The sequence below is a fragment of the Parasteatoda tepidariorum genome, chromosome 3 (assembly GCF_043381705.1).
Source record: "Parasteatoda tepidariorum isolate YZ-2023 chromosome 3, CAS_Ptep_4.0, whole genome shotgun sequence".
In the NCBI taxonomy this organism is placed as follows: Eukaryota; Metazoa; Arthropoda; class Arachnida; order Araneae; family Theridiidae; genus Parasteatoda; species Parasteatoda tepidariorum.
Window position 1 is genome coordinate 96,848,129 of NC_092206.1, and position 27,409 is coordinate 96,875,537.

Below are 27,409 nucleotides of genomic sequence, written 5' to 3' on the forward strand. Positions count from 1 at the left end.
CCCCCCGAACCACGGAATCCCTTTCAGAACACATTTCTCTGCAACCACGTGTTCACCGTAGGTAAGGTTTCTTCATGTAAGACGTTTGCATTTTTTGTGCATGAATGTAAGATGGACAAATACCTTGTTAAGGCGACATCTTCTACCCCGTAACGGACAATTGAAAATGAAACAAATGTCGGTAGAAGCGGTCAAAGCGAAACAAATACGGATATTTTTCAGCCAAATAAGTATAATAGCCGATGAAAAAGTAGATATAGAACATTTTCCATATGATGATGCAGCAAAAATATTCAATTAGAAGATGTGAAAAATGTATTATAATTAAAGAAATAATTTTTTTTCCAAGTCTATTTGTGTTCTTTTAATTTTTAGAAACCTCACTTAACTTTTTGAAATCTCACCCTGTTTTTGAGAAAGGGTGAGAAATTCTCTCCCATTTTTTTCTGCAATGAATACACTGCCATAGCACCAGACTGCCACAGACATTGTGGCGGGAAGAGTACCTATCTTAGACAAGCAGTACCTGCTCTAGTTCCGGTTAGAAAGTTTGCGACTGCTTATTCTGCGAGGCGATATTTTCAAACAGATAATTTTGTTTTCAATAGAAGAAGTAAATTAGATAATTTCGGAGCTCAAATCTGACGTATTTCATAAGATATTAATGTTATTAAGTAATTTTAGTGAGTTTGAAGTGAAAAATTGTTTTAGTTATTTATAGATATATTGTTAAAAAAGGTGACATGGTTGCTTGATTTTGAATAACTCGCTTTTTTGGCAGTCCTGATTTGGCTTCTATCCATTTGTTCATGTTGCAAGCTGTGCACCATCTTACGTTAGTGTTGGCACCTTTAGCATTGTAAACAAAAGTAATAAGTAATCAAATACCACGTTTGCTAGAAACTCAAAACACAATTATCACATTGTGAGCTAAATGGCTTTAAAATGCACCAGAAACAGTGATCCAGATGTATAGGCGGCATGGAGCTTGCAGCGTTCCCTAGTGTAGAAAGCACCATCCATTGCACAAGCTTATTTTTCTATTTGTGGCATGCATAGAAATATCACATTTTAGCAGTTCCGTTGATATAAATATATCTATTTGTGGCATGCAATCAAAGTTTGCAGGTTGGTGATGCATGGTAATTTTTGATTTGAGCAATGGCTCTAAGCTATTGTGTGAAATGATTAAAACTTATAGTGAACTTTCAAGGCCTAAAACCCTTAAAAAATTAAGGATATTTCTGTATCTTAATTTGTGGCACCAGCTACAATTGCCAAAGGCTTGACTTAATAATTACTAAGGCTATTTTGAATTTGAAAATTTAAAAAGAAAAATCTGCAGAGATTTTCCTAGGGCATGTTCATGAGTTAAAACCTTCAAATTCGACATATTCTGCAATATTTTATAGTTTCTATCAGGTTACTTCCCATCATTTTAGCGTAGATCACAATGCAGAAATATTCCCAAATTTGATCACTCTCTTTGATACAGACAGATATTAAAAATTTTCTATAAAAACTGATTTCATTCTTACATTATAAATGTTGCAAATTATTTGTACTAGCTCTCACTTAAAATATGAGACTTTATCACTGTTTATTTTAGAATGTTGTGTTGTGATAACCAGCACAATATGTATCTTGGATATCAGTACATGTTTGTAATGATGTCCAATAATTTTTCTTTCTTTTAAACTTATTGTATAAAATTTTTGACTTCTAATGCAAAGAAAAAATTGTTATAATAATTATTCTCTTTTGCTCAAAAACTAAAGATAGTAAACCTATATTGATCAATATAAAATTACTTACCATTTTGTAATGTATTGTCAACATGCTGCAACAGTGCATTAATGTATCATTAATTAAAATAAAAATGAAATTTTCTGCTTTTGAACTTAAAACTTCACATTTTATAATAAAAATATGTTTTATTAAATATAGCATGGCACTTCAAAATAAGCTTTTGTTCCTATCGAGTGCCCCATTTAAATCAGAAGTAGCCGATGTATGATATATAATATAGTTAAGTATAGTAAAAATAGTAATTTTCATTTTGAATAAGAAGGTTTTATGTTAAGTCCAACTTAAGAACACAAATATTTCAAGTAATAAGTTTTTTTTTAAATATGTAGGTACACATATAAATTTTTTCATCAACATAATTATAATTTATAATTTTGTTTTTTTGGTGATTGAATTTATTTTTTATTTTTATCTTTAAAAATCTTTTCATCTTTTTTTGATAAATTACTTTTATTTTATTTTTTATATTATGGCATAGTTAGTTGTCTCATTTATTGATTTTAGAAATAACTGTTTGTTGTGGAAGAAGATAATTTAATTATAAATAATATGTTCTAATTTGTCTCAGCTGAAACCTTGGCCTCAGTTTATAGAAGAAAGAATACAGATGTGGGATAAGCTGTATGCAAAATATCAAGAAGAATTAGCCAGTAAAACACCAGAGGATATTAAAATAACATTACCTGATGGAAAAGTCGTTGATGGACAGTCATGGAGAACTACACCATATCAAGTAGCTCAAGGAATTAGGTAGCAATCTTAATGTTAATTTTAAATCCAGTAAACTTAAGATTTGCCATTAGCTAGGTTGTATTTTTGATGTCAAAGTTTGAACTTAAATATAACAAAACTGGTCCAAATTTTCAGAAACATTGCAAGTTTGGTAGTTAGCAAATAGCAGACCTGTATGATATACACAAATGCTGTTCGTAAAACATTTGTCACCATCGCAGAAATATAAATAAAGAAAATAAAGAAAAAGTATATAAAACTGTCTCTTTATAATTTGTCTTTTTCAAATTACCAGGAAAAGAGATTTGATTTTATGTTTTTTCCTACCAATTCTTAAGTTATTTAAATTTACATTCACGTGATTTAAAATCACACATCACAATTCCTATTTATGCCGTCTATGATTGCACATTGTGTTTAATTTTTTCAGAATTTTATATCAAATATTGCAGTTTGTATTCAAAAATTTTCATATTCAAAAATTATGCATCAAAATCTGCATTCACTTGACTTTAACGAGATTCATAAGATTTGTATTTACATAATTTTAAAATCAAACATAGTGATTGGCATTCACACGATTTTAAAATTACACATTGAGATTCATATTTACATGATTTTTAAATTAGATGTCAAGATTCGTATTCACATAACTTAAAAGTCACACATTAAGATTCATTTTTACACAGTTTAAATAAATAAATAAATAAAATCTTGCAGTATTTTTATTAAAATGTTGAAAACATTCTTTGGATAAAATGTTTCCTACTTATACTTTTTTCTTGCTTTTCAATTATTTAAGAAGTGTTTTTGCACATAAAATTTTTGGATTTCCTTTTTCAGCATTTTTTTTTTTACCAAACTCATCCTTGTGGTATGAATCAATGTAAAGCTCTATAAAAATGAAACATTTTTGAAAAAAAAAAATTTATTTTTAAACGATAGTTTAAGTGATGGGTTTACCTAAAGGAGGTAGCAACAAAAGGATCAAAACTGTTAGTTACAAGAGTTAATTAATATGTGCAGAAAGTTTTTTTAATTAAGATTTTGTATTTGTGTAAAGTTTTTAATTTTATCTAACTCTGGCAGTAACTATTCAAAATAAGTAATAATACAGGGTGCGTAGCGTTTGTAAAAAGTACTTAAAGGTGCTTTTTTGTGGATTTCGTTTTTAAAAGCTTTTAAAGGTGCTTTTTTCAGCTGGTGTTTTTGAAAAGTGCTTTTTTTTCGAATAATTTTTTTTCTTCCCTTCAGTGATATCTCCTGGATCCCATGCATTTCACAAAATATGGGGAGTTAGCTACGTAATTATTCACGCGGACTTCATGTCGTACCCACGTTATGACTTGCGCATGCGCGCACACTTGAAACAGAAACCAGAGTGCTCCAATTCGGATAGAGAGTATCAGATCCTTATGAAATGTTTTTCTTTTTAATTTATTTTAATTTTGTTCTTGTTTATTTTATTTTACTTCTAACACTTTTTTTGACGTAGGGGGTAAGGGTACTTTTGTTCTGAGTTCAGGGTCAAGTTGAATTCACTCGGTGATGTGGGAAAGTACTGATTGTTTTGATTTACGCCCGTTTCTTTTTGGGTTTTTTTTTTAACGCTAAAACTGTTTATAAAAAGTTTTTGTTTTTCAATAATATCATTGATTGAATATGAATTTTTTGAGTGCTTGAAAACTTTTGTAAAGTGCTTGAAAAGTTTTTAAAAAGTGCTTATTTTTGATTCAAAGATTTGGCTACGCACCCTGTAATAGTGTTTATACCAAGGGTAAGATTTCTTCGGAAACCCTTTTCTCCTAGACACTAAAAGAAAGAGGGGGGAACAGAAAAAATTAGATGATGAAATGGAAAAAACTGAAATTGACCCATTACAGTTGTCAACTAATAACTATTCAAATACCAGTTCAACTTTTAAATGAAGAAAGTTTAATATAATTCAATATCTAGTCGATTGTGTTTGCTTTTTTAAACATAACTATTTGATGGTTTTTATATGCATTTTATTTTCCTTTTTTAGTCAAGGACTTGCAGATAATGTTGTGATTGCCAAGGTCAATAATGAATTGTGGGATTTAGATCGTCCTCTCGAGAAAGACTGCAAATTGGAGTTGAAGAAATTTGACAGTGAGGAAGGTAATATTACTTTGTGTCTACTAATCAGACACTGACCAAGATTTCTAGGAATCATACCAAATTTTGAAAATTCTAAGATTTGACCTTTATTAACATCCTTTTTTAAAATGTTTGGAAATCTATTTTATTTTAATTTCTATAGCCTTTGATGTCTTTTTTTTTTTTACTCTACATCCACCCCATCACATTTTTCCTTTTACCTTCAGCCTGCTTAACTATCTTGTTCAATCTTGTATTCGCCCTCAATCTTGTATTCGTCAATCTTGTATTCAATCTTGTATTCGTCAATCCTCTTTTCCTTACATCATGTTTTTTTTAAATCTCTGTATTCTTCTCCTCCTTTGATATGTTTTTTTTAAACACTAATTAAAGTGCTTCATTATTCTATTTAAACCATCATATGTTTATGTCACATTAGTTTTTTTTTCTTTCATGTTTTAACTTCTGTAAATTGAAGATTACATTGTATAAAGGTTATTTTTAAAAAACTGCAGTGGGTTAAAAGATACTACAACCTATTTATTTATTCATTTCTTAAGTTGTATTTTTAAACAAACCAAAATTTTGATCTAGTTTGCAAAAAAAGCAAAATAAATAATTGTAAATCATTATATATTTTGATTAGTAAATTATGCTAAATTGAAAAGCTTAATTTTTAAACATAATCCCAAGTTTTAATTATTATAGAAAAAGTATTAAACTGCTTTATGGTTTCTGAATTGCTGCTGTAAAATTTAAAAAAAGAAGGAAATATTATACAAATTTCTTCTTTAAAGCATTGAAAATGTTACAAAAAAAGTATATGCTGTTAAACTGAAAAGACTCTAAAAATTTATTCCCAGATAAGGTTTATAAGTAAATTTGTGTGGATATAGATTGATAATTTTTTCTTTTCATTCCCAAGTGATATTGCAATTGTTTCATTTATTAGGGAAGCAAGTTTTTTGGCATTCAAGTGCCCACATGATGGGAGAAGCTATGGAAAGAATCTATGGAGGGCATCTCTGCTATGGTCCTCCCATAGAATCAGGATTCTACTATGACATGTATACAGATTGTATTCCAGTCTCTAAAAATGAATATCCGGTAATAGAGAATGTAGTTAAATCAATAACTAAAGAAAAGCAGCCTTTTATAAGATTAGAAGTATCTAAGGAAGATCTTTTAGAAATGTTTAAGGTATGTCATATTATTTATTATCTGATTGATACATATATTCTTGATTTATTGCTAATTATTTTTTTATTCCTTTTATTTAGTACAACAAGTTTAAGGTTCGTATTTTAAATGAGAAAGTTAAAACTGCATCCACAACTATCTATAGGTAATTATTATTAAAATTTATATTTATATATATTTATTTATTGAAGCTTAGGTATAGTATTTATCACTTGTTTTTTGTCAGAGTTACGCTATTGCCATTATTAATAATTCGTCTTTATCAACGAAGGATTTTTTATGACTATTATCTTCTATGAAATCAGTTTTTTTGTGTTCCTAATTTATGTACTGTTTTTTAAATTATCGGTACATTCTATTATTTCTAGCTTTCGTTGATAAATAAAGAATTTTTAGGAACATTGGGTTGCAATACCTCGTGAAAGTTATAAGGTCTTGGGACAACATAATAACAGGCTACATTTTCAAATTGTTCTAGAGTTAAGTTATTTTGCTATCCTATATGGGTTTCGAAATTTTATGTAAAAATACCTAATGATGAACAATACTAAGAACCACTTTAGTGGTAAAAATATCACCTTTGAAAAAAGAGTGGTTTATAACTATTTTAATCAGAGTTCTTCAGTTCTCTCTTGATCATTATTTTTCTAAATTGATATTTATTTCTAAGCTTTTTTTGTTTCTTTCTTGTGTTTGCAATTTTAGTTATTTCAATTATAAGACTGCATCCCGATTAAAACATTGTAATTTAGGGTTGCAAACAGCAGAGTCAGTTGGCAAACCAGAGCAACTTTAGTTTTATGAACATTTTATTTATTTTTATAAGGACTTATCCAAAGTTATAAGTATTAATAATTAACATGCACACTTCGCTTAATTGACTTGCAATCAATCAAATTTTTAAATACTGAAACAAATAATTCAAATGTAATTTTTTTGTTTGCCTATATTGTTTCAATAACAAACATAATAAACTGCTTTGTCCTATTTACAAATTAATTGGCAAAATATTTTATTTTATGCACAGAAATTTAGTTTACTTACACGAGTTCTTGATTCTTGTGTGTTATTCCTCTTAATTAAGGAAAAAAAGTTTTTATTTTTCAAAGACTTGCTATTAGGCGATACTTTAATCATCAAAGGCCTGTAAAAAAAAATACTATGTAGTAACTGAAATGAAATTTTTAACCTAGAACCCAAACTGACCAGATTATAGTTTTCGAGTTGATTAAAAGGTAGAACCATGCATTGCATAATACATTTCCTTACATATTTACAAAAGCAAGATTACATAACACACTATTTGTTACATTTGTTTAACAGTAAATTATTTCACCTAAATTGTTTGCCTCTTAAATAATAACATAAACATAAATTCTCACCACTAAAACAGGAGATACCATTTATGCTCTATTAGCACACTGGATTAGGACATTGTTTACACCATTAGTAAATAGGTGACTAGTAAAGAGCTAGGGGTCACAATCTTGATTCTGACAGCAAACTAAACGACCAGCTTGTTTGCATGGCTTGGTGGATATTAAATCGGTCGTGGTAGAAAGCTCTCTTGTTGGTGTGAAGATTTTGAATGAAGAGTAGTCGCTCAGGCATTGTCCACTTACAAAATTATGTGGCGTTTCTACCGTCTCTGTTAGGAGATAAAAAGTTGAAAAAAAATTAGCATAATAGGGTGGTGCAAGAAAAAACATGCTCACCTCATTGATGTCAATATTCCATTTATGAAATTAGTGTTACTGTAGATTTTCTGTTCTGTAGTGCCTAAATGTGTCACCTTTTATTCCTCCTGACTCCCCATTTACACCAGGCCTGACATCAGACATATGATGTCACAAGAGGAACAAAAATAAGATTTTCACCTCCGATTCTCCTAGCTTTCTGGCAAGCATTGTTGAGTCGAGACAACTTTGTTTCAGGGTGGAATTTATGCACATGATGATTGGGTCTTTGCATCACTGTGTTATTTTTCACCTTGCAATGTCTTAACTTCTGGAATGGTGTAAATGGGAAAAGACTTTTTTCAGGAATGTGGTGTCAGAAGACTGCTTTCAGTCACCTATTTCCAGCCCTCTCGCAAAAGGGGTGTAATAAAACCCATTTCCCCCCTTTAATTCAATGAGAAAATTTTATATTGAGGAAAATTATGGCATACATCATTAAGGTCTTATTATGATTATTTATTTTTTTCCCTTTCCATTTCAATAATTTGTTTTAAATGTTTTGTCTCTCTTTTTAGGTGTGGTCCATTGATTGATTTATGTAGGGGTCCCCATGTGAGGCACACAGGAAAAGTGAAAGCATTACAAATTGTGAAGGTAATGAAGATTTATTTTATTCTATTCTTATAAGTAGAAATTTTTTAGATATTTAACTTATCTCTGAGGTATTTTTACTAGCTGGTTTAAAGTCATTGGTTGAGGCAGGTTATAATACTTAAATAGCACATTTTTTATAAATTAAAAATTATTACAGAATTCTGCAACCTACTGGGAAGGTAAACAAGATGCTGAATCACTCCAGAGGGTCTATGGAATCTCATTTCCTGATAGCAAGCAGTTAAAAGAATGGCAGAAATTCCAAGAAGAAGCTGCCAAACGTGACCACAGAAAAATTGGAAGGGTAATATATTTTTTATTCAATATAAGAATTTGCATTTTACTTTTATACAAAATAGTTTTTAATTTTATTTGCCTCATGGTAATATTTCAAAAATTATTAGATGGTTTTAGGCGATATTATGTAATGTTTATTTCAGTTTAATACATAATTTGTTAAATTGCCATCGATAGATCTTTTTTTTATTTTAATCCTTTTGCTTTTTATAATAAGCACTTTATAAATTATTCAATTCGTTTTTGTATTAGAAATTGTATATTTGTTTTCATAGATACAAAACTTTATTTTGTCTTAGTGTGAAATTGTTAATTTTATAATTTTCTATTGTTTAGCTTTGTATCAAGTTTCTCGTGTATTACTTCAGGGATTATGCTTACTTTCTTGGCTCAATAAAATAGATATTTTTTTTTTTATTAAAAGTAATAATAAAGTAATAATAATAACCTGATTTTTATTTATTTGTATAAAGTATGTCTAAATAGATTATTAAAAGTTTTTACATTAAAATATTGTGATTCATTGGGGGAAACTTGATCAGATTCCTCAATAAGTACTCTGTGATGACTATCTTTTCAAAATTCTCATTATTCAGGGAATATTGTAATGAGAATTATCAAGGAATTTGATTTTTTCAGGAAACATATAATTTTTTGCATATATCCATAAACATAGCTTTTTGATTATATATGGATACATATAATTAAAACCTAGGAAATTCATGCAACAAGCCAAAAATCATTTTTAGAATTCACAGTAACAAAGCAATTGATTGGATACAAAGCTGAAGCAAATACAATATGTATTGCAATTATTAAGTAAAAATGTTAAGAGAAAGACTAAAAAGTGTCTATGAGTAACAAAAGTGTGAGCTGGAATAACAATATATTTTTACTTTTACATTTCTTGAGGCTTAAATTATCCTCATAATTTTTTGTTTCTTTATTGTAGGAACAGGAGCTGTTTTTCTTTCATGAACTCAGTCCGGGAAGCTGTTTTTTCCAACCAAGGGGTGCACATATTTATAATGAGCTTATAGCTTTCATTAGAGTAAGATATTTAGTTTTCTTGATAACTAAAGAAAAAAGTCTTAAAACTGCTAAGTGCATTACAGGACAATATGAAATCTTTGCCAAACAACTTAGGTCCTAAGTTGCAAAGAAAATTTTAAATACTGCTAGTTATTTTTTTTTTCATTACTTATATATTTATTTAGATATATTTAGTTTTTTAACTAATGAAGTTTCCTTTTTATTTGGATGCAATTATTTGTCTTTTTAAAATAATGGTCATGAATTTAAAGTGGTTAATTATTATTATTATTATATATATATATATATTTTTGATGATAACCACAAAGCATTTGTAATTATCTTAAATCTTGTTATAGAGCATCAAATATAATTTTGTTTGCGAGTTAAATATTTTACTGTGTGTCAGTGCTTGTCAGGTTGAGAAAAGATGAACTTTAAATTTCATGCAAATTCACAAAACCTTAAAATATTTTCTAAAGTGACTTATTATACCAATTTTTGTTGTTGCAAAAGTAAAAGTAACATGAGGATAAATAAGTTTTTATTAAAATATTCCTAAAAAACAGTTTAGGATTGGTAATTAATATATTAATAAGGAATATTAATTTTGTTTTCCTAGTAGTAAAGTAATTCACTATTTTGAAAATAAGCTAAAATATTTTGATTTTTCTGACATTTTTTGATTTTTATGAAAATGGTACAAAATTATAGATGAGAAATTATTGTAATTTTTAAGGAAGAGTACAAAAAGAGAGGTTTTCAAGAAGTTGTGTCACCAAATGTGTATAACAGTAAACTCTGGGAAACTTCCGGGCACTGGCAACATTATTCAGTAAGTATAGTTTTCAAATGTGTTTGCAATTCATTAAATGCCATTTCTTTTTTAAACTTACTTATGCTATACTTTGAAGCGTTATGTTCAATAATAATTGTTTTGAATTTTTATTTCTTTGAAATAAATGCATAGTAAAAGAGCAAAGAATACTTTTACATATAGTTTACTTATTTAACTGTACTAAGCTTTATTATTAAAAAAACTCTTATTGATGTTATGTTTTGGCAATTTTTTTTATATTTTAAATAATTTTTGAATTTTTAGATTTTTATGTTTTCTTTTTAAAATTTATTTATTTTTTGACAGGAAAACATGTTTTCCTTTGAAGTTGAAAAGCAAACCTTTGCATTGAAGCCAATGAATTGCCCTGGACATTGGTAAGTAGCAAGTTTTCATATTAACACTTAAATTATTTCAATATGCAGTTAACAAAATATATTATAAAAAGTTTAAAATGACCCAAAATTATTATTTCCACATTTAAGTATTTTAGTAAAGCCATTATGGAAATTTTTTTCCATCCTATATTTTTATTATTTGCATGAAATTTTTTACTACTCGTGATAATACTAGCAATTTTGTTACATAGTATATTTGACAGATATTTTATATTTATAATTGTCGATAAAGATTGCATTATTTAATAATTATATATTGTATTTGATAATTGCAGATATTACTTGCAACATTATTTTATTCAGTATTTATTGTTGTCAATAATAAATTCACTTGCATTATGATTCACAAAAATAATCAAATATTTAATTCTTATTGTAAGACATAAAGTTTATAATGCATCAAAAGACTCTATTTTGCAATTTTGTTATCTTGACGTTAAAAAATATTAATATTTTACAAAATATTGATGCATAGTCCCTCTTATTTTTTTACTGTAAATTAACTAGTTGAGTAATAATAATTCATTATATTATCCAATTGAAGAAATTTTTACTTAGATTTTCGAGTTTAAAGAGTTCGCTTTACATTTCAGTCTCATATTTGACCACCGTCCACGTTCATGGAGAGAATTGCCACTAAGACTAGCTGACTTTGGCGTGTTGCATCGAAATGAGATATCTGGTGCTTTAACAGGACTGACAAGAGTTAGAAGGTTTCAGCAGGATGATGCACATATCTTTTGTGCTCCTGAGCAGGTATAAATAAAAACACTTCTTTTATTTCTAAAGATCTTTTTACTTACTTATTATGCAATAATAAAGTTTATTTATCACTTAATTTAAAGGTCTAATAATGTATGTTTTACTTAAAATGGTTTTCTTTTTTATTGAAAACAAAATGTAAATTTTTAATAAAAAAAGGTTTTATTTTACTGTAGATATACCTCAAAAAATTTAATTTTTTTATACAAATAGAGAGTCAAGAATTGTGATGCAATTAATTGCTAAAAAAAGTTTAATTAAATTTTCTTTTATAATAATTTTGCAAAACACATTTTTTTTTTTTTTTTTTTTTTTTTTTTTTTTTTTTTTTTTTTTTTTTTTTTTTTNTCAGGAGCTTTTTTTATTTATTTATTTTTTTTTTTATAACCGTCGTTGAACAGCCGACCCAATTTCATGGGTTCACGACTATTTACGTTCAACTCCGTAGCCTTGTAATTTTGAACCAATCCAGAAGACAAGGAAACTCCTGGATCAGTACCCTCAGAGGTATTGATTTGTTGTGGGAACATGGAGGACTTTGAGACTCGACAGATTTAGCGTGCATCAGTCACCATTTACTACACGGGGAGTCTTTGGCCGGCGAGGATCGAACCCACGACCTCTTGGATATGGGCCCAGCGCTCTACCGACCAGGCTATCCCGGCCCTACATTTTTTTTATTGAAATTTTTTTACTCTTATTGCCAAATTATCCTCCCCAATCAATAAATGTAAACGATTTTAATATTTAATGAGACAGTTGAAATGAGCCTGGATTAAATGTAAGCCCAGTACTTATATTATTTTCGTTTTATATAACTTTTAATTTAGCTTTGCTTAAGGAAATTTTCTTAAGTGTTATATTACAAAATATAATTTCATTAATTTCCTAGAGAATTGTATTTAGTTGAAGACAATCCCATAGTTATTGTTTACTTCAAATATGTTTTCTCTTTTTTACTTTAACCCTATTCTCAAACCACATCTTCAAAATAATTTTAAGCAACTTTTCTGACACAAGTACTTGATGACTTGATGAATTACTATTACAAGTACTTGATGACTTACTATTACTTCAGTTTGAGAAAATTTTTTGCTCTCTTTAACAATAAATTCTTAAGGCAGGGAGAAGTACGCCCCCCTCAATAATTAGAAATCTCTAAAAGTCCCCCATAATATTTCAGACAAATAAAGAAAATTTTCGCAAGTCATCATCGATTTAAGTTCTCCAAGTTAAAAACAAGAAAGAGATCAAAATATTTATTTTTTTGTTACAGATATTCAGTAGATATAAGATTTTTTTCTTTGTCTGTGAAATTTTGGTGATCTATCATGACTGTTTATTTTAATTTTGTCCTACTCTAATAATGGGCACTGGTGAGGCATATGTTAGTATTATTTTCATATTTATCTACTTTAATTATATTTTTATTAACTAATTGCTTTTTTATTTATATATTTGTTTTTTATGTGTAAATTGATAGTTATATTTCTTATAAAATGATATACTCGTTTTTTATTTGAAAAATATCAGTATTTAAAAATAGTGTCAATTTTATCAATGTTTTTTGCTAACAACAAAGGTAAAATTATGTAATTTTATACATATCACTTGTAATTTAAAATCTTAGAATAAAATACATATGTTCCCTAATTTTGGGCAGAAGATAAACTACTATTTCATTCAGGGTTCGTTCATTTAAATCAAGATTTAAATTAATATTTTTTTAATTAACAAAAATCTTCAATTTAATTAATTAATTTTTTAAAAGGAGTTTTTGGAACCTTGAAGAAATCTCAAAACCTACCTAAAATTATGTGGCTGCTCAATTTTTTATTGGTCTTTAGTTTTGAAGTATATTGTAAATCTAATAGGTTTCAATTAGCAAATATGTAATGATTGAAATTTTTAAGTTGACATTTTAAATATTTTTTCAATCACTGATTTTTTCAGAATGCGAATAACGAACAAACCAAAGGTTTTATAAAGCTTTTTTTTTCTCCATTTCTACATTGAAAAAAGTAGTTATTGAATATAAATTTTTTTTCTCCCAGAAAATGTGATTTGTATTAAAAACTCAGCCAATGCCTAGTTTTAAAACACAATCTTAAAAACCACATTTTATTTTAATATTCCAAATTTACTTCTGAATCTTAAATTTACTTTAAATCTTAAGCTTATCCAATCTTAATCTTCTGATTTTATTTCTGGATCTTAATCTTAACCAATTATCTTAGCTTTAAAAAAAAATCTGTGTGAAGATAAATTTTTTTCTTTTTAATAGTGTGATCTATAGTTTAATGAAATGTTAAACATTTAGCAAGGTAAAAAACTAAGTATTTTAACATGAATAAATAATGTATATAAAGGCCCTTGTTGTTAGTCAAATATGATATCTGAGGTATTTCTTTAAAGTTGGTTATAAAAATATTAGCATAAATTTTAATTTATAATTAATGTAAGTAATTTAATTCATATTAATTATATTGAGCAAAAATGTCCTTTGGTGTGTCATTTATTATTGAATATTTCATTTTTATTTTAGATTTCTTCTGAAATCCAATCTTGTCTTGAATTTCTGAAACATGTCTATGATGTGCTAGGATTCACTTTTGAATTGAATTTGTCAACTAGACCTGAAAATTATCTTGGAGATCTAGAAGTTTGGAATGATGCAGAAAAGGTATCAGTATTATCTATTTTTACTTCTTTGTGCTTAATTCATGTCGCTCAGTTTTATTTTAATACAAAGTATACCCTTTTTTCATTTGGGCTTAAATTTATTGTTTTGTTATTACAAAAGTGATTATCATTTTCCTTTATTAAGCTTTTAATATAGTCGTCTTCCTTTAACAATTAACCAGCTTTGAGTTTTATGTATGTTTTCCTTATATTTTTGTTTATTGTGTGAAGCAATTTTTTTGTAATTTTGATTTCAAATATTTTTCCAGCAATTAACAGAAAGTTTAGATGCTTTTGGTCAATCATGGACTTTAAATCCTGGAGACGGTGCATTTTATGGCCCTAAAGTAAGTTTTAAATTTCGTTATACTAAATATACAAATTATCTCTTCTTTATGATTTTGTTATAGTAAATAATATAAAATAAAAAAAGTAGATTTTATTAAAAAAATTAAGCTAGGTTTACGAAATTTTATGCAGTTATTGGAAATAAAAACCAAAGTAATCAATGTGAGTTACAAGCTTATTGCTTAATTTTCTGGTGTTGGGTTTTAAAAAGTACTTGTTTTCTTTCATAATGGTCCTTCTTTCCCGGTCCTTCAAGCATCTAAAAACTTTATAGCCAAGTTTGAAAAAGTTGCTAAGCATGAAAAATTGCATGAACTGAACACCTAAAATTACAAAATAATCCTAAGTATTTGAGAAATTTAAGAGAAACCTAAAAAACTGAAAGTGTCTGTTCTGTTATTGTAGTATAGTGAGTGTACATGTGTTTATGAGATGTATTAATTAAGCAATTGTATTTTTAAATATTGGCTAAGTAAAATTCTTAGCTCAGTAGAACCTCTATTAATCGTTTCTCGTGGCACCACTCTCACGCACTTCCTCACACATACGGGAATGCAACCAATATAAAATAATGATGCAAAATGTATGAAAAATAACAAAGAAATAATGGTGTTGGAAAAAATAATAAATTTACAATAAGAATAAAAAGAATTTAATTGAAAAACTTTATGTATTTAATGCATACAATTTTACAATGCAAAAGAAAGACGAATAGACACATTTCTTTCATTCAGATATTTCAAAATTTTGATTTGAACTTGCTGCTTTCTTCTCAGCACGAACAATTAATTTGTGGGATTTAGAAAAGATTACTGTTCATTTTCTCTAGGATCGCAGGAGTATATTAGGTTCCTCACTGTTTTAAATGCTTTATAGCCTTCTGCTGTTGTTTTGGCAGTTATCAGCAATTGTTTTGGTTCTCTTCATCGGTATCTCTTTCCTCGTCTTCAGCGCTCTTGCGCCTGGACAACTTTATTTTAGGACACTTTCTTGAGATGAAGCGGTAGTGAAAGGAATTATGCTATTGAGTGAGGATTTTGCACCACCAAGCCTAAGTTTAGAAAAAAATAATAATAAAGTTTTAGTCTTACCTAATTTTTGATACCATTTTAGATTATTACATAATCTGTCATATACATTTAAACTATACTACAATAATGCTTTTCCTTCAATTTACATAAAAATGTGTAAAGAAACATTAATATACTTTCAAATTATTTAAAAATATACGCAAAGGCTGTTGACAAGAAGAAATAACAAAATTTAAAATAAAGACTGAGTGTGGAAAATCTTGAAGCACAGAGAAACGCAAAGTCCTCTATTGCATGATTTGCAAGCATAAAATATTTGCTGTGTTTTCTTTCTTTCAGCACTATTTGTGAAGAAACTATGCTCTTTTTATGGCTTTCTTCTACCTTTTTGTACTCCTAATTCTTTTTATCATACGAGTATATTCATCCTTTGGTAAATAATGTTTTCTCGCCCTAATAATCTGGAATCACAGCTTTCCGAAAGAGAAGTGCGCAAAATATATCCGAAATCAAACTAAGAAAACTGATTCTAAAAGCCTAAGAGACCTCCACATAGTAGCAAAAATAGTAATAAAAAAAATCTCGGAGAGCTATCGGAAGCGAGAATGTTTATATCACGTGGAAAGTTATAGAGCTGAGCTCTGTTTGTTTGCATTGCAATTCTCCCCTCCACAACCATTGAGCAAAATGCCAAAGACAGGCAGAATATGATCAATCTGAAGGTCAAAATACTAAGACTATATTCAGTTTAAATTGAATAATTGTATTTCTGCTTAAAATGCATAGATGCACTACCTGTTCACTGGACTAGCTCTGCAATGCAAGGGTGAACCGCCCGGCTTTGAGATAAATCCGTACTAAATGCATATATGATTTACCCCCATCGCAAAGAGGTTAAATTTAAGTTGCATTTTGTACCGTGTTAATAAAATAAAGGAATAGATGACTATACAATTTAACCTGTAATCAAGTAACAGAAAGAAAGTCCTTTACTTTTTATTCTTTGCTGTGTTCTTTCAATGCAGTTTTATAGTTATTTTAAAAAGGAGTTTTAGTGAATTTCTCCCATTTATTTGTTTGCTTTTTGAAAATACGAGGGCGTTTCGAAAAGTAAAGATACAATGGATCGCATTCCTTAAAAAAAACATTTATTTAGAAAACGTCAGTTACATCTTATTAACTTGATTATTTATTATTTTTCGACATAATCACCCCCGTTATCCAAGCATTTGTTAAGTCGGTGCACAAGCTTTTGTATCCCACAGTCATAGAAGGTTGCCGCCTGTTGTTGAAACCACATTTCAACTTCATCTTTGATCTCATCAACGTCGTGGAATGATTTTCCACCAAGATGTGACTTCAGGTAAAGGAATAAATGGAAGTCGCTGGGCGCAAGGTCCGGGCTGTATGGCGGATGGTCCAATACTTGCCATTTGAATTGTTTGAGTAGTGTTTTGGTTACGAGCGCCGTGTGAGGCCGAGCGTTGTCAAGAAGCAAGCGGACTCCATTTGTCGGCATTCCCCTGCATTTGTTTTGAATTGCCCTTCGAAGACTTTTCAAAGTTTGGCAATATGCAGCAGCATTAATTGTCGTTCCGGGAGGCATAAATTCCAACAGAAGTCTGTCCCAAAAAACAGAAGCCATGATTTTTTTCGCTGAAATCGAAGTTTTGAATTTCTTGGCTTTGGGTGAATTCGAATGGCGCCATTGCATTGATTGTTGCTTGGATTCAGGTGTATGGTGATAAACCCAAGTCTCGTCACCTGTCACAATGTGATCAAGGAACTCATCACCTGCTTCTGCATAGAGTGTGAGGAAGTCGAGTGCAAAGCCCATCCTTTTCTTTTTGTGTTCTTCTGTTAACATTTTTGGAACCCAGCGCGCACACAATTTCCTGTACCCTAACTTGACAGTCACAACCTCATAAAGAGTTGTCATTGACACTTCCGGTATGATCTGGCGCAATTCTTTCAATTTGAGACGTCTATTCGCACGAATTGCTTCCTCCGTTCTCTGAAGAAGGGCATCACAGATGGCCGACCTGTTCTTTGTTCGTCATGAATATCGGTCCTACCTTCAGAGAAATGACGACACCACTTCGTTACATTTTGTCTATTCATAACGTTCCCATAAACAGAAACAATTTCTTTGTGAATATCCACTGGTCTCTGACCTTTTGCATGAAGAAAACGTATGACGGAGCGCGCTTCGCATTTGGCGGGATTCTGAATCGCCGCAGCCATTTTAAACACGACCTACTCCAACCAGAATCAACGTTGAAATGCCGAACGACCGCGAGGAGAAAGCTAACGGTTCAAGGTTAAAACCTGTGTTGCCAACTTGCTCGCCAAAACTTTTCTTTTCCTCTGGCGTACAGTGTATCTTTACTTTTCGAAACACCCTCGTAAAATAGATTAAAAATAATCTGCGGGTACTTTAATAATCTGCACTGCCTGCTGTCATACTGGGGGCTTCTGCCACCTTGTAAAATGACCATTCATGTTGGCAGCTATTTTTTTTGGATTGTTTGTTTTGATATTTAAGGATTTTAACTGACAAAATGGGATAACCTTCTTTATTTTTTTCTCATAGATTGATATTACTATAAAAGATGCATTGAAACGTTCGTTCCAGTGTGCAACAATTCAGCTGGACTTCCAGCTACCATTGCGATTCAATCTGCACTATGACAGGTTTGTGTCAATATGTATTCATCTTGCAAGTTTTTTGTGACTAAATCAGTAAAAAGTACTAATTTGTTGTTAACTTCTAGTGTATCTGGTGATAAAAGACCTGTGATAATCCACAGAGCTATATTGGGTTCTGTTGAAAGGGTAATTGCTATTTTGACTGAGAGTAATGCTGGAAAATGGTAATTTTTAAAATTTATTTTAGTTTTTTTGCAAACTGTATAATACAACACTGATGGTAATTGATATTTATTATATGGCATTTAATTCTTTAAATTTTTTTTTTGTTTTATAAATTTCGCATCGAAAATTAATATTTTGCCTTTATATTCTTTTTTTTTACTCATAAATCAAATGAATTTCGTTCAGAGACATTCATATTCTTGACAAAATCATTTATTAAATAGATGACAAAAATGGCTTTACTTAATTTGATTGTTATTATTATAAATTATGTAAAAATTGTTCTGGTAAATTATTTTACTTGGGAATGATTATTGTTAGCCTTAAAATTTATCTACTATGAAATGTCTTCAATTTTCTTCTAAGAATATTTGTAATAATGTGTTATTTCTGATTAAAAAAATTCTTTATTTCTTTTTGAAATGTGTGACAAATTCGTTTCTTCTCCACCTTTGAAAAATATTGATAAATAAATATTTTAAACTTCCATTTTTGTTGCTAACTAAAACTTTTACTAGCAAACTAACATTTTGGTTCTTTGCAGTTAACCAGTTCACAAATCACACAAAAAAACTTTTTTATGATTCATAGAAACATTTTTTTTTTTTAATATTTAAAGAATCATTTTATACCTTCAAAAGTGTTTAGATCATAAAATTTTCATACATATCAATGAGGGTTTGAAGGACAGACAATAAATTACAATTTTATAAAAAGTGTTTTCGAACACCCTATGCCAAATAATATAGCAATAGCTTTGTAACTTGTTACAGTTATATGCTGTATTTCCACAAAGTTTCGTAAACCTAATTCTATTAAAGATATGGACATTTTATAAAATAAAAAGCATAATTTTTTTGTTTTGCATTCTTTTGCTATAACTCTTCTAATTCTTTTGCTATTATATTCTGTAAAATTAAACAAAATTTGTTGAACTAATATTAATTAATAAATTTTTGCTTTGAAATTTGAAAAAAAATTGGTTGAAGACTGTGCAATATATAAGTACTTAAAGTAGTTCTTTTATACAGAACATGCATGGAAAAAAGGTAAAAAAAAGTTTCTTAATTTTGTAGTGATGAAGAAAGTCCAATTTGAATAGCTTAAAAATTTAAAATTTTTCAAGCAATTTTCTTAGTAGTTTTTGTATTTTTTAAAAGAAAGCTCAAAATGATATGTGGTTTTTTACAAAAATTATTTTGTATAAGACAAAATTTAATAACTAATGATTATTACCTTACAATGAACATTCATATGCCAAAATGTGATTGAATAAGGAAAGGAGAGGAGGATTTTATATGTATGTATGTATGTATGTAGGTAGGTAGGTAAAATTCAACACATACAATACGTACGTACTTGAATTTTCAATTTGGTTTAGATCTTAAATTATTTGGTTACCTTACGCTTGTGTCTGGCTAAACAAAAAAAATACCAAATTTTTAGTTATTTTTGATGATAGGAACTGTTTAATTAATTAAATATTAAATAGATTTAAAAAAATCTGCATAAAGAAATGCATTAGCACATTGAAAAAATGTTAAATTAGCATATAATGTTGTTTCTCTTGTAAATTGAGAAGAGGTTTGCTTCTATTATAAGGTCACATCTGATTTTTGAGTGCAAAAATAAATTAAGCGTTCATCAGAAATAAGGCTTTAATCTTACATTTATTGTTAAATAATGACAATCTTTATTTGTTTTAAACAAATACAATTGCAAAAGGGAAGTATAATGATGTTATAGACTTTTTTTTTTTCTTCTATCAATTTTATTATTTTTTTTTAGTTGTTTGTTATCATTTAGTTATTTATTGTATTATTTATTTTATTTATTTTTTGTGCAGGCCTTTTTGGCTCTCACCTCGGCAATCCATTGTAGTTCCTGTTGGTGCTCCTTTTGAAGAATATGCTCGACAGGTATAATTTTTTTAACAAACTTAAGACATTTTAGCTTTACTTTTTCTTTAAGAAGAAATCTCTAGATGATATTAACTTTATCAAGATCTTTATCCATATGTACTCTATTAAATAGATTATAATATAGTTAATGTAAAAAGATAAGTGCATTTTAAAAATATCATCTTCCCAAATTTGCATTATAATTTTACTTCATATTTTTGTCTGCTTTGTATAAAAACATATTGTTAGTACCTTAATTTTAATAAATATCTTCATCATCAGTTTGAACTAAGCTGTATCCATAATCATATCACTTAGTTGACAAGACTTGAAATAATACACACATAGTTTTTCTTGTCTTAAAGATCACCTTTTATTTACCTCTATTATTTAAAGTTTGAAAAAAGAAGTGCTAATTAATATGAAATACTTAGCTATTTTCAATAACATCTATCAATCTCATCAAACGTTTTTAATTAATTCACTTCAAAAACATTTACCTCGAATAAATAAATATACTATCATATCTGAAATCTAATTCAATTTCCATGCAATTAAAAAAACTGAATACTACTTAGCTTCATTGATATAATTTAAATATATAAGAAGAGTTTTTAATTTTAATAATTATGTAAACTTAATTTTAATAATATACTTCAGAGTTTGCTGATGAAAATTCAATAACTTTTTCAAGCTTCATTAATAATTAAATATCATAAAAACTGATAATTTTTCATAAATGGATTCAATTGATTTTAATTTATACTTTATATCACTATACTCATATGAAATGTTAAGCTCTTGTGATGAAAATTTGATTTATAAAAACTTAAAAACTTCATATAAATTGAAATAAAATTATTCATAAGGTTTTAAGATTCCTAATCTCCAATGTGTTCTTCATAAGGACAGATATTTACTGCATTTTTCCATCCTAATGGAAGACATATATTTGAATACATTTCAATTTGTATATCAGAGGCGTAGTGGCTCCCAGCAATAGCTGGTCAATATGAATTGACCACAGTGCTGACTAAAAATAACCTCAATAGTAGACAGATCATGGCCTAGACTCCCCTTTCCATCAGGCGAACCGTGGAACGTTTATGTGGTTTTCCTCTCATTGTAATGCAAATGCAGGTTAGTTTTATCAAAAAGTCCTTCATGAAGGCACATTTCTCCCAATACTTTAGTTAGGAGTTCCCTTGTCTTCTGGATTGGGTCAAAATTACAAGGTTATGGGGTTGAACATTTGTAGTCGATGGTTATGGAATATAACTTATTTAAAAAAGTTAATTTATCTTATATTGTATGGATGTCTTTGTTTAAATTATATTAGTTTACAATTATTTTGCTTTTGAGGTAAATCCTACAAAAATCTTTGGAATGAAAAAACAACTTGAAAAAAAAGCTGATTTTTTTCTGAGTGGGCCCACCCACAAAAACTTGACTGTTTTTTTTTTCGGGAAGGGGAGGGGACACATTGGTTAACCCTGTCAAAATAATCTCTTTAATTCTTTTTAAATTCTATTTTTCTAATTTTATATCAAATTTTACAACCTTTCACTTTTCTTACAAATCTCATTTCTGAATAGTTGCATTTACCAAGTCCTTTGATGCATAACTAACATATAGTTTTCTATATTCCTGTCTATTTGAATTTTTTTTCCCTTCCATTATTATTTGATTGTTTCATATATTTATTCCTATATAGGTTTCTTCTGAAATCAGTAGTGCAGGCTTCATTTGTGAAATGGATGTGGATCAAGGAGATACCATGAACAAGAAAATTCGAAATGCTCAAATTGCTCAATACAATTACATTTTTGGTCAGTTTTTATTTATTTATTTTTAAATGACACTTTTCACCTGTTGCAGTGTATTTTTCTTTTTATTAATTTAAATCTTTTATTTTTGTTTCAGTTGTGGGTGAACGTGAAAAAACGTCCCATACGGTCAATGTGCGTACTAGAGATAACGAGGTTCTGGGTGAATTTAGCATATCTGATGTCATTTCAAAGTTCAAGAAACTCAAAGAGAATCGTATTCCGGATTCTAAAGAACTTAAGTTTAAGGAACTTTAAACAAACTAATTTTTTAATCACAATGAATGGAAGCTTCATCATCCAATTTATTTATCTTTGAAAACTCTTCATCATTCTTTTATTTATTGTAAAGGTTTCATTTGTAAATTTTTTGGTTATTCGGTCAAGCTATAATGTAACTTTATTTCTATTTTTTTATTTGCAACAACCACAATCTACTATTTAAATCTATAGATTCTATTTAAATAAACACTAAACCGTAGTTTAAATAAAGTTTTGAAGTTTGAAAGGCTGTTTATTTGTTGGAGTTATTTTTGTAGTGGTGATACACAGCTTCCCCCCCCCTCCAAAAATGACATTTTTCATCAAAATGTTCCTTGGTATTGTTTTCAGATAAGTTCTTCATTAAAGTTTTCATAATTTCTTTTAGATAATAGAATGATACACAGTGATTTCTTAATGCCTTCTTTGAAATAGTAATGTTTTATTCTGAAATTTCTCTTAAAAATTTTACTTTGAATTACTATTAATAGAAACTTCAAAATTTTTTAACATGTTTCTTGTCATTATACTCCCTGACTATCCTATTTTCTCTTTAATTTACCTTCTGTTCTTAAATTCAGTTATGTTATTAACAAAAAATAATGCTGGGGGGAATTTATTCTTTATTGGAAAATGATACAGCAATATTTCTGCAGATTCAAAATTTGCAACTAGTATCTTTTTTGAATACAGATCTTTTTACTTTACATGCTATTCTGTAGTAGAGAAGATTAGAACTAAAATTAACCTATTATATTTGTGTTAACCTGAATCAACCTATTGTGTCAAATTATAAAGTTGTGGCATAAGTGTTTCTATATTTAAATATATTTTTCAGAAACAAGATAATTCTGTCTGCTTCAGTCTAATAGTAATAAATTAATTTGGATTTAAAATTAATGCACAGTGCTTTTTTTTTGGGGGGGGGGGCGATCAAAGAAATATTTACCTGCTAGAAACAAATTTAAGCTACCACTTTTTTTTCTATATAGACCAAGTTGATTGGTGTCTTCAAAAAAGTAAAATTTCTCAAAGAACATTCGCAAACTCTCTTCTTTATCTTTAAAAAGAACTATTTCTATTAGAGAATTCTTGCAAGTGATCTCTGTTCTAAAAATATTAATTTAGAAATATGTAACAGTTAATGTTCACATAGAAAGTTTACTAGAGTTTTTATTTTCTTGAGGACGCTGGTCAGCTTAATGTAGACCATTTTTTTGTGGCTGGTCATTATTGGGTTAAACAGGAAATCAGAATATTCCAGGCCAGAGTTAACCACAAGTTCATTCTAGGCCAGTGTTTCCCAACCTTTTTTGTGCCATGCCCCACCTAAGCCTTTCTAAAATTCTTATGCCCCCTATGTAACATATACATAATTTTTAATATTAAAAAATTGAGTTGTTCTCAGAAACTTAAATTATAGGTTTCAAGAAAAAATCACTAGCAAATTGTTAACGAAACTCAGTAAGAAAATTTTCAAAACATATAATGAAAAACTAAAATTCAAATTCGGAAAAATTTTAATATAATCAAATTCGAAATAATTTTAAGATTTTTCTATAATAATTCAATATTTTAATTTATTGAGATCCTTACGCTTGATGCTTGCTGCACAGAGATTTTATGTTCCGATTTAGTTAGCTTCAGTCTCAAGTCTCCCTTTTTTATTGCATCCAGGCGATTTCTTTTTTTTACCAGTAAATCATTTATAGAACTAAATTCACATTCAGCTAAATATAAAGAGGGAAACTGTAACAATAGTTTTCTTGCACATTTGGTTGAATTTAGGTATTTGATTTCTGTTTCCTCACAAAGCCATGCCATCACTCCTTTTATATTAAATAAAGTTTTAAGTAACTCATTATTTTGCATTTCTGCGAGTTCTTCTTGATACTGCATATTTGATATATATCAGACAAATCGACTAACATTGACTGCATCATCCGTGTTGGAAAATCAATTTGTTTTAAATCAGAAAATGTTTCTTGTAAATCAGCCGAAAGAATTTTCAGATGATCGACCATAAAAAGTAAAGCGGTATCATTTATTTCACATTTTTGGAGCCAATGAAACTAACTGTTCAAAGTTTTTGTTGTTAATATATTTCTGACATAGGTCAATAAGAGTAATGAAACCAAATATCTTCGCTTTTGCATCAAACAGAGTTTCATTTGTTCCTTGAAGTTAATGTATTTAGTATCTCATTTAATGTATTTAGTTTTTCAAAGATAATAACTCACAAATGCTTTACGATCAACGGTTAACAGATACTTCATTTTGTCGCCTAAAAAATCGCTAAGTCACGTAATATTTATTGGCCTCAATTATTTAAGAATTTGCTTTTTCCTTTCAATTTTGGCACCGAAATCTAACATTGCATTTAAGTGGCCCGGAGCAAAAGGGTTAAACTCGTGTCCAGTCAATTTCCGAATTGCCCCCCTTAACAATCAAATTGCCCCCCAGTGGGGCGTGGGCCCCACGTTGGGAAACACTGTTCTAGGCACTATAAAGCTGTGTTTTCCACAAATAGTAAAAATTGTATTACATGAGTTTATTGGTTTTTTATTGTGTTTATAGAGTTTGTAGTTTTCCTAATGAAAAATATTTTGTCCTGATATTTTTGACTTTTGTGTGTTCGGAACAGATCATCCCTAAGAATACAAATGTAGATTAAAAAAAATAGATTTGAAGAATTTAAAGATTTGGATTTTCGATCCAACATATTTTTATTCTAAGTAATTATGCTCGTAGAAATGACAAAATTCAATAGCTCAAACAAAGGGGCTGTCTGCTAATTATATGCCTGGTTCAGGCATATAGCCTAACACACAGGATTCGTTGTTTAAACTTTTTTGGGAATTCAGTCATTCTATGTGAAAGAAAAACTCAATTAACAATTTTATATCATCAAATTTGTATGGTGGTATTCATGGGCCAAACACTTATTTAAGCAAATGCAGTAACTAATTTAGTATGGTTAAAATCTTTCACAATTCATCTCTTACATTTGATTTTAAAAATAATTGATTCCAATCAAGAATACAGTAATCATATACATATATCAAAATGAAAACACAGTGAATATGCCCCTAATATTTTGTACATAACTAATTTTAGTAGATGATATTTCAAATCATTATTTAAAAATTCTATATGATTATTGTAGAATTTTTAAATAATGAATTGGATCATCCACAAAAATTAATTATGTGCTAAAATGTTAGGGAGCATATTCACTGTGTTTTCATTTCGAGATAATTGAAACCCTACTTTAAAATTGAGTAAGAAAATCTAAAACTCAGTTACAAATTTTAATTACATATTTGTATGATGGAATAGTCACTAATTGATACTGATTTTAATGCAACAATACTATTAAAATTCTCCACGCATTGATTTGAAACTATTTTGAGCTAAGGTGGCTTCATACTGAAAGCAACACAATTTCTCTTTGTATCGATGTGTCTGTTGCAAGTATCTTCATACTGCATTGTGACAACCGATTTCACCATCCATGCTTTTTTTTAGTTTGCCTTTTTTAAAAGTAGCCTAATACATGTACACAGTTCCAAAAAAAATTATTTTTTTGAAAAATGTTCTTTAAACCACTGCAAAGCCTATGTTTTTGAAAGTTTATTTCAAAATATTTCTTATGGCAAATGAAGAGTTTTTCTATTCTTTTACATTCAAAAGCAAATAGCTTTAAATAACTTGTGTGTATGTGTTCTTTCGAATATGCTTGAATATAATCCTTGAGTTTAAGTATAATTCTTGCATCGTCAAATCTGTCGAGGTACAAAACTTGAATAGATTTTTTTTTTGAGCAGCAAAGTGTTTTTTCCCCCTCCATATTATTTAATATTAAAATAATGTATAGAAGATAATGCAAATATTCCCAAAATTTAAAAGTAAAAATTGAGATTTATACTAAATTATTAATTACCAGTCATTACCATTACAAATAAAACAGTTAAATGGCAAATTATTTTCCAGTAGTTAGTGATCACATGTTGGAACATTTATTTTACCAAAAACATTTAATTCGTACATACAGGACAGAACCAAAAACACAGCATAAATGATGAGGAATATGAGACCGACTTTCTTGTTGAACTTCCAATGTGATAGTTGGAAGACAATAACGAAAGCTACAAGTGTTAGCAGGAGTGTTGCAGTTGTGTAAGTGAGTGCGGAGCTGTACACCAAAAGATATTTCTTTTCCGATATCAGTGTCTTAATAAGCCATGGTAGTCCTAGGCAGAAGGAGATGTCAAAAGTGTTGCTTCCTACAAGATTGCTTATCGACATGTTACCATAGCCTGAAAAAGATTTTTAAATATAACATTTAATTGAGTTTGAGTGGGTTAAAGTTACAGCCATGTTTTCTTAAAAATTGTTACTCAAAACAAAATAAAACAAGATAATTTTATGAAGGGTTTAGAAGTGTTACCTGGTTTAATTTTGAAATCAGAATGCTTAAATTTGAATTTATATAATCACAGGAAAAGAATTTTTTTTTCCTTCCTATTTCAGAAGTGTAACCTTTATTCAATTTTGAAATTGGGAAGCCTGAATTTGAATTTGTAGAGTCGCAGGGGAAAAAACTTATTTTTTTGTCTGACTCAAAAAGAGTAACCTAGATTAAATTTTGAAATTGGGATGCCTAAATTTGAATTTGTTTAATCGCAGTAATTTTGTAACATAATGACAATTTGAAAAGCTGATTTTGTGTAACTAATTTTATTCTGTTCCCATTAAACTATGAGTTTCAAAGCAGTTATGAATTTCAATATCAAATAATATCACCAGTAAAATATTTTTAGAGTATTAGCTATATGCATGGACAAACGTAATAACCAGTAAAGTCCAAATTCACGCTCTTAACTAACGAATAGTTGCTGCTATAAAACTGGTGTCTAGGGATATAAAATTGGCTATACACAACAAGAAGAAATCGCTTTCAC

At 28.7% G+C, this 27,409-nt stretch overlaps 2 protein-coding genes across 4 annotated transcripts in view; one reads left to right on the top strand and one right to left on the bottom strand.

The window, feature by feature from the left end:
- The window catches only part of LOC107443785 (threonine--tRNA ligase), a 24,085-nt gene extending 1,390 nt beyond the window's left edge, over positions 1-22,695 (top strand). For both annotated transcript variants that reach the window (XM_016057774.2, XM_016057773.3), the window contains exons 3-19: positions 2,378-2,559; positions 4,568-4,683; positions 5,615-5,862; positions 5,943-6,007; positions 8,117-8,195; positions 8,353-8,499; positions 9,445-9,543; positions 10,264-10,359; positions 10,669-10,739; positions 11,354-11,516; positions 14,068-14,205; positions 14,474-14,551; positions 18,177-18,277; positions 18,358-18,456; positions 20,304-20,376; positions 22,073-22,187; positions 22,282-22,695. In XM_016057774.2, coding sequence (XP_015913260.1) covers positions 2,378-2,559; positions 4,568-4,683; positions 5,615-5,862; positions 5,943-6,007; positions 8,117-8,195; positions 8,353-8,499; positions 9,445-9,543; positions 10,264-10,359; positions 10,669-10,739; positions 11,354-11,516; positions 14,068-14,205; positions 14,474-14,551; positions 18,177-18,277; positions 18,358-18,456; positions 20,304-20,376; positions 22,073-22,187; positions 22,282-22,442 — 2,031 coding nt within the window. In that variant the 3' untranslated portion in view covers positions 22,443-22,695. The remainder of the gene's footprint in view (positions 1-2,377; positions 2,560-4,567; positions 4,684-5,614; positions 5,863-5,942; positions 6,008-8,116; positions 8,196-8,352; positions 8,500-9,444; positions 9,544-10,263; positions 10,360-10,668; positions 10,740-11,353; positions 11,517-14,067; positions 14,206-14,473; positions 14,552-18,176; positions 18,278-18,357; positions 18,457-20,303; positions 20,377-22,072; positions 22,188-22,281) is intronic.
- A 3,732-nt stretch (positions 22,696-26,427) lies between these two features.
- Positions 26,428-27,409, bottom strand: part of LOC107440290 (sodium/potassium/calcium exchanger 5) — a 34,145-nt gene continuing 33,163 nt past the window's right edge. For both annotated transcript variants that reach the window (XM_043046590.2, XM_043046591.2), the window contains exon 10: positions 26,428-26,764. In XM_043046590.2, coding sequence (XP_042902524.1) covers positions 26,442-26,764 — 323 coding nt within the window. In that variant the 3' untranslated portion in view covers positions 26,428-26,441. The remainder of the gene's footprint in view (positions 26,765-27,409) is intronic.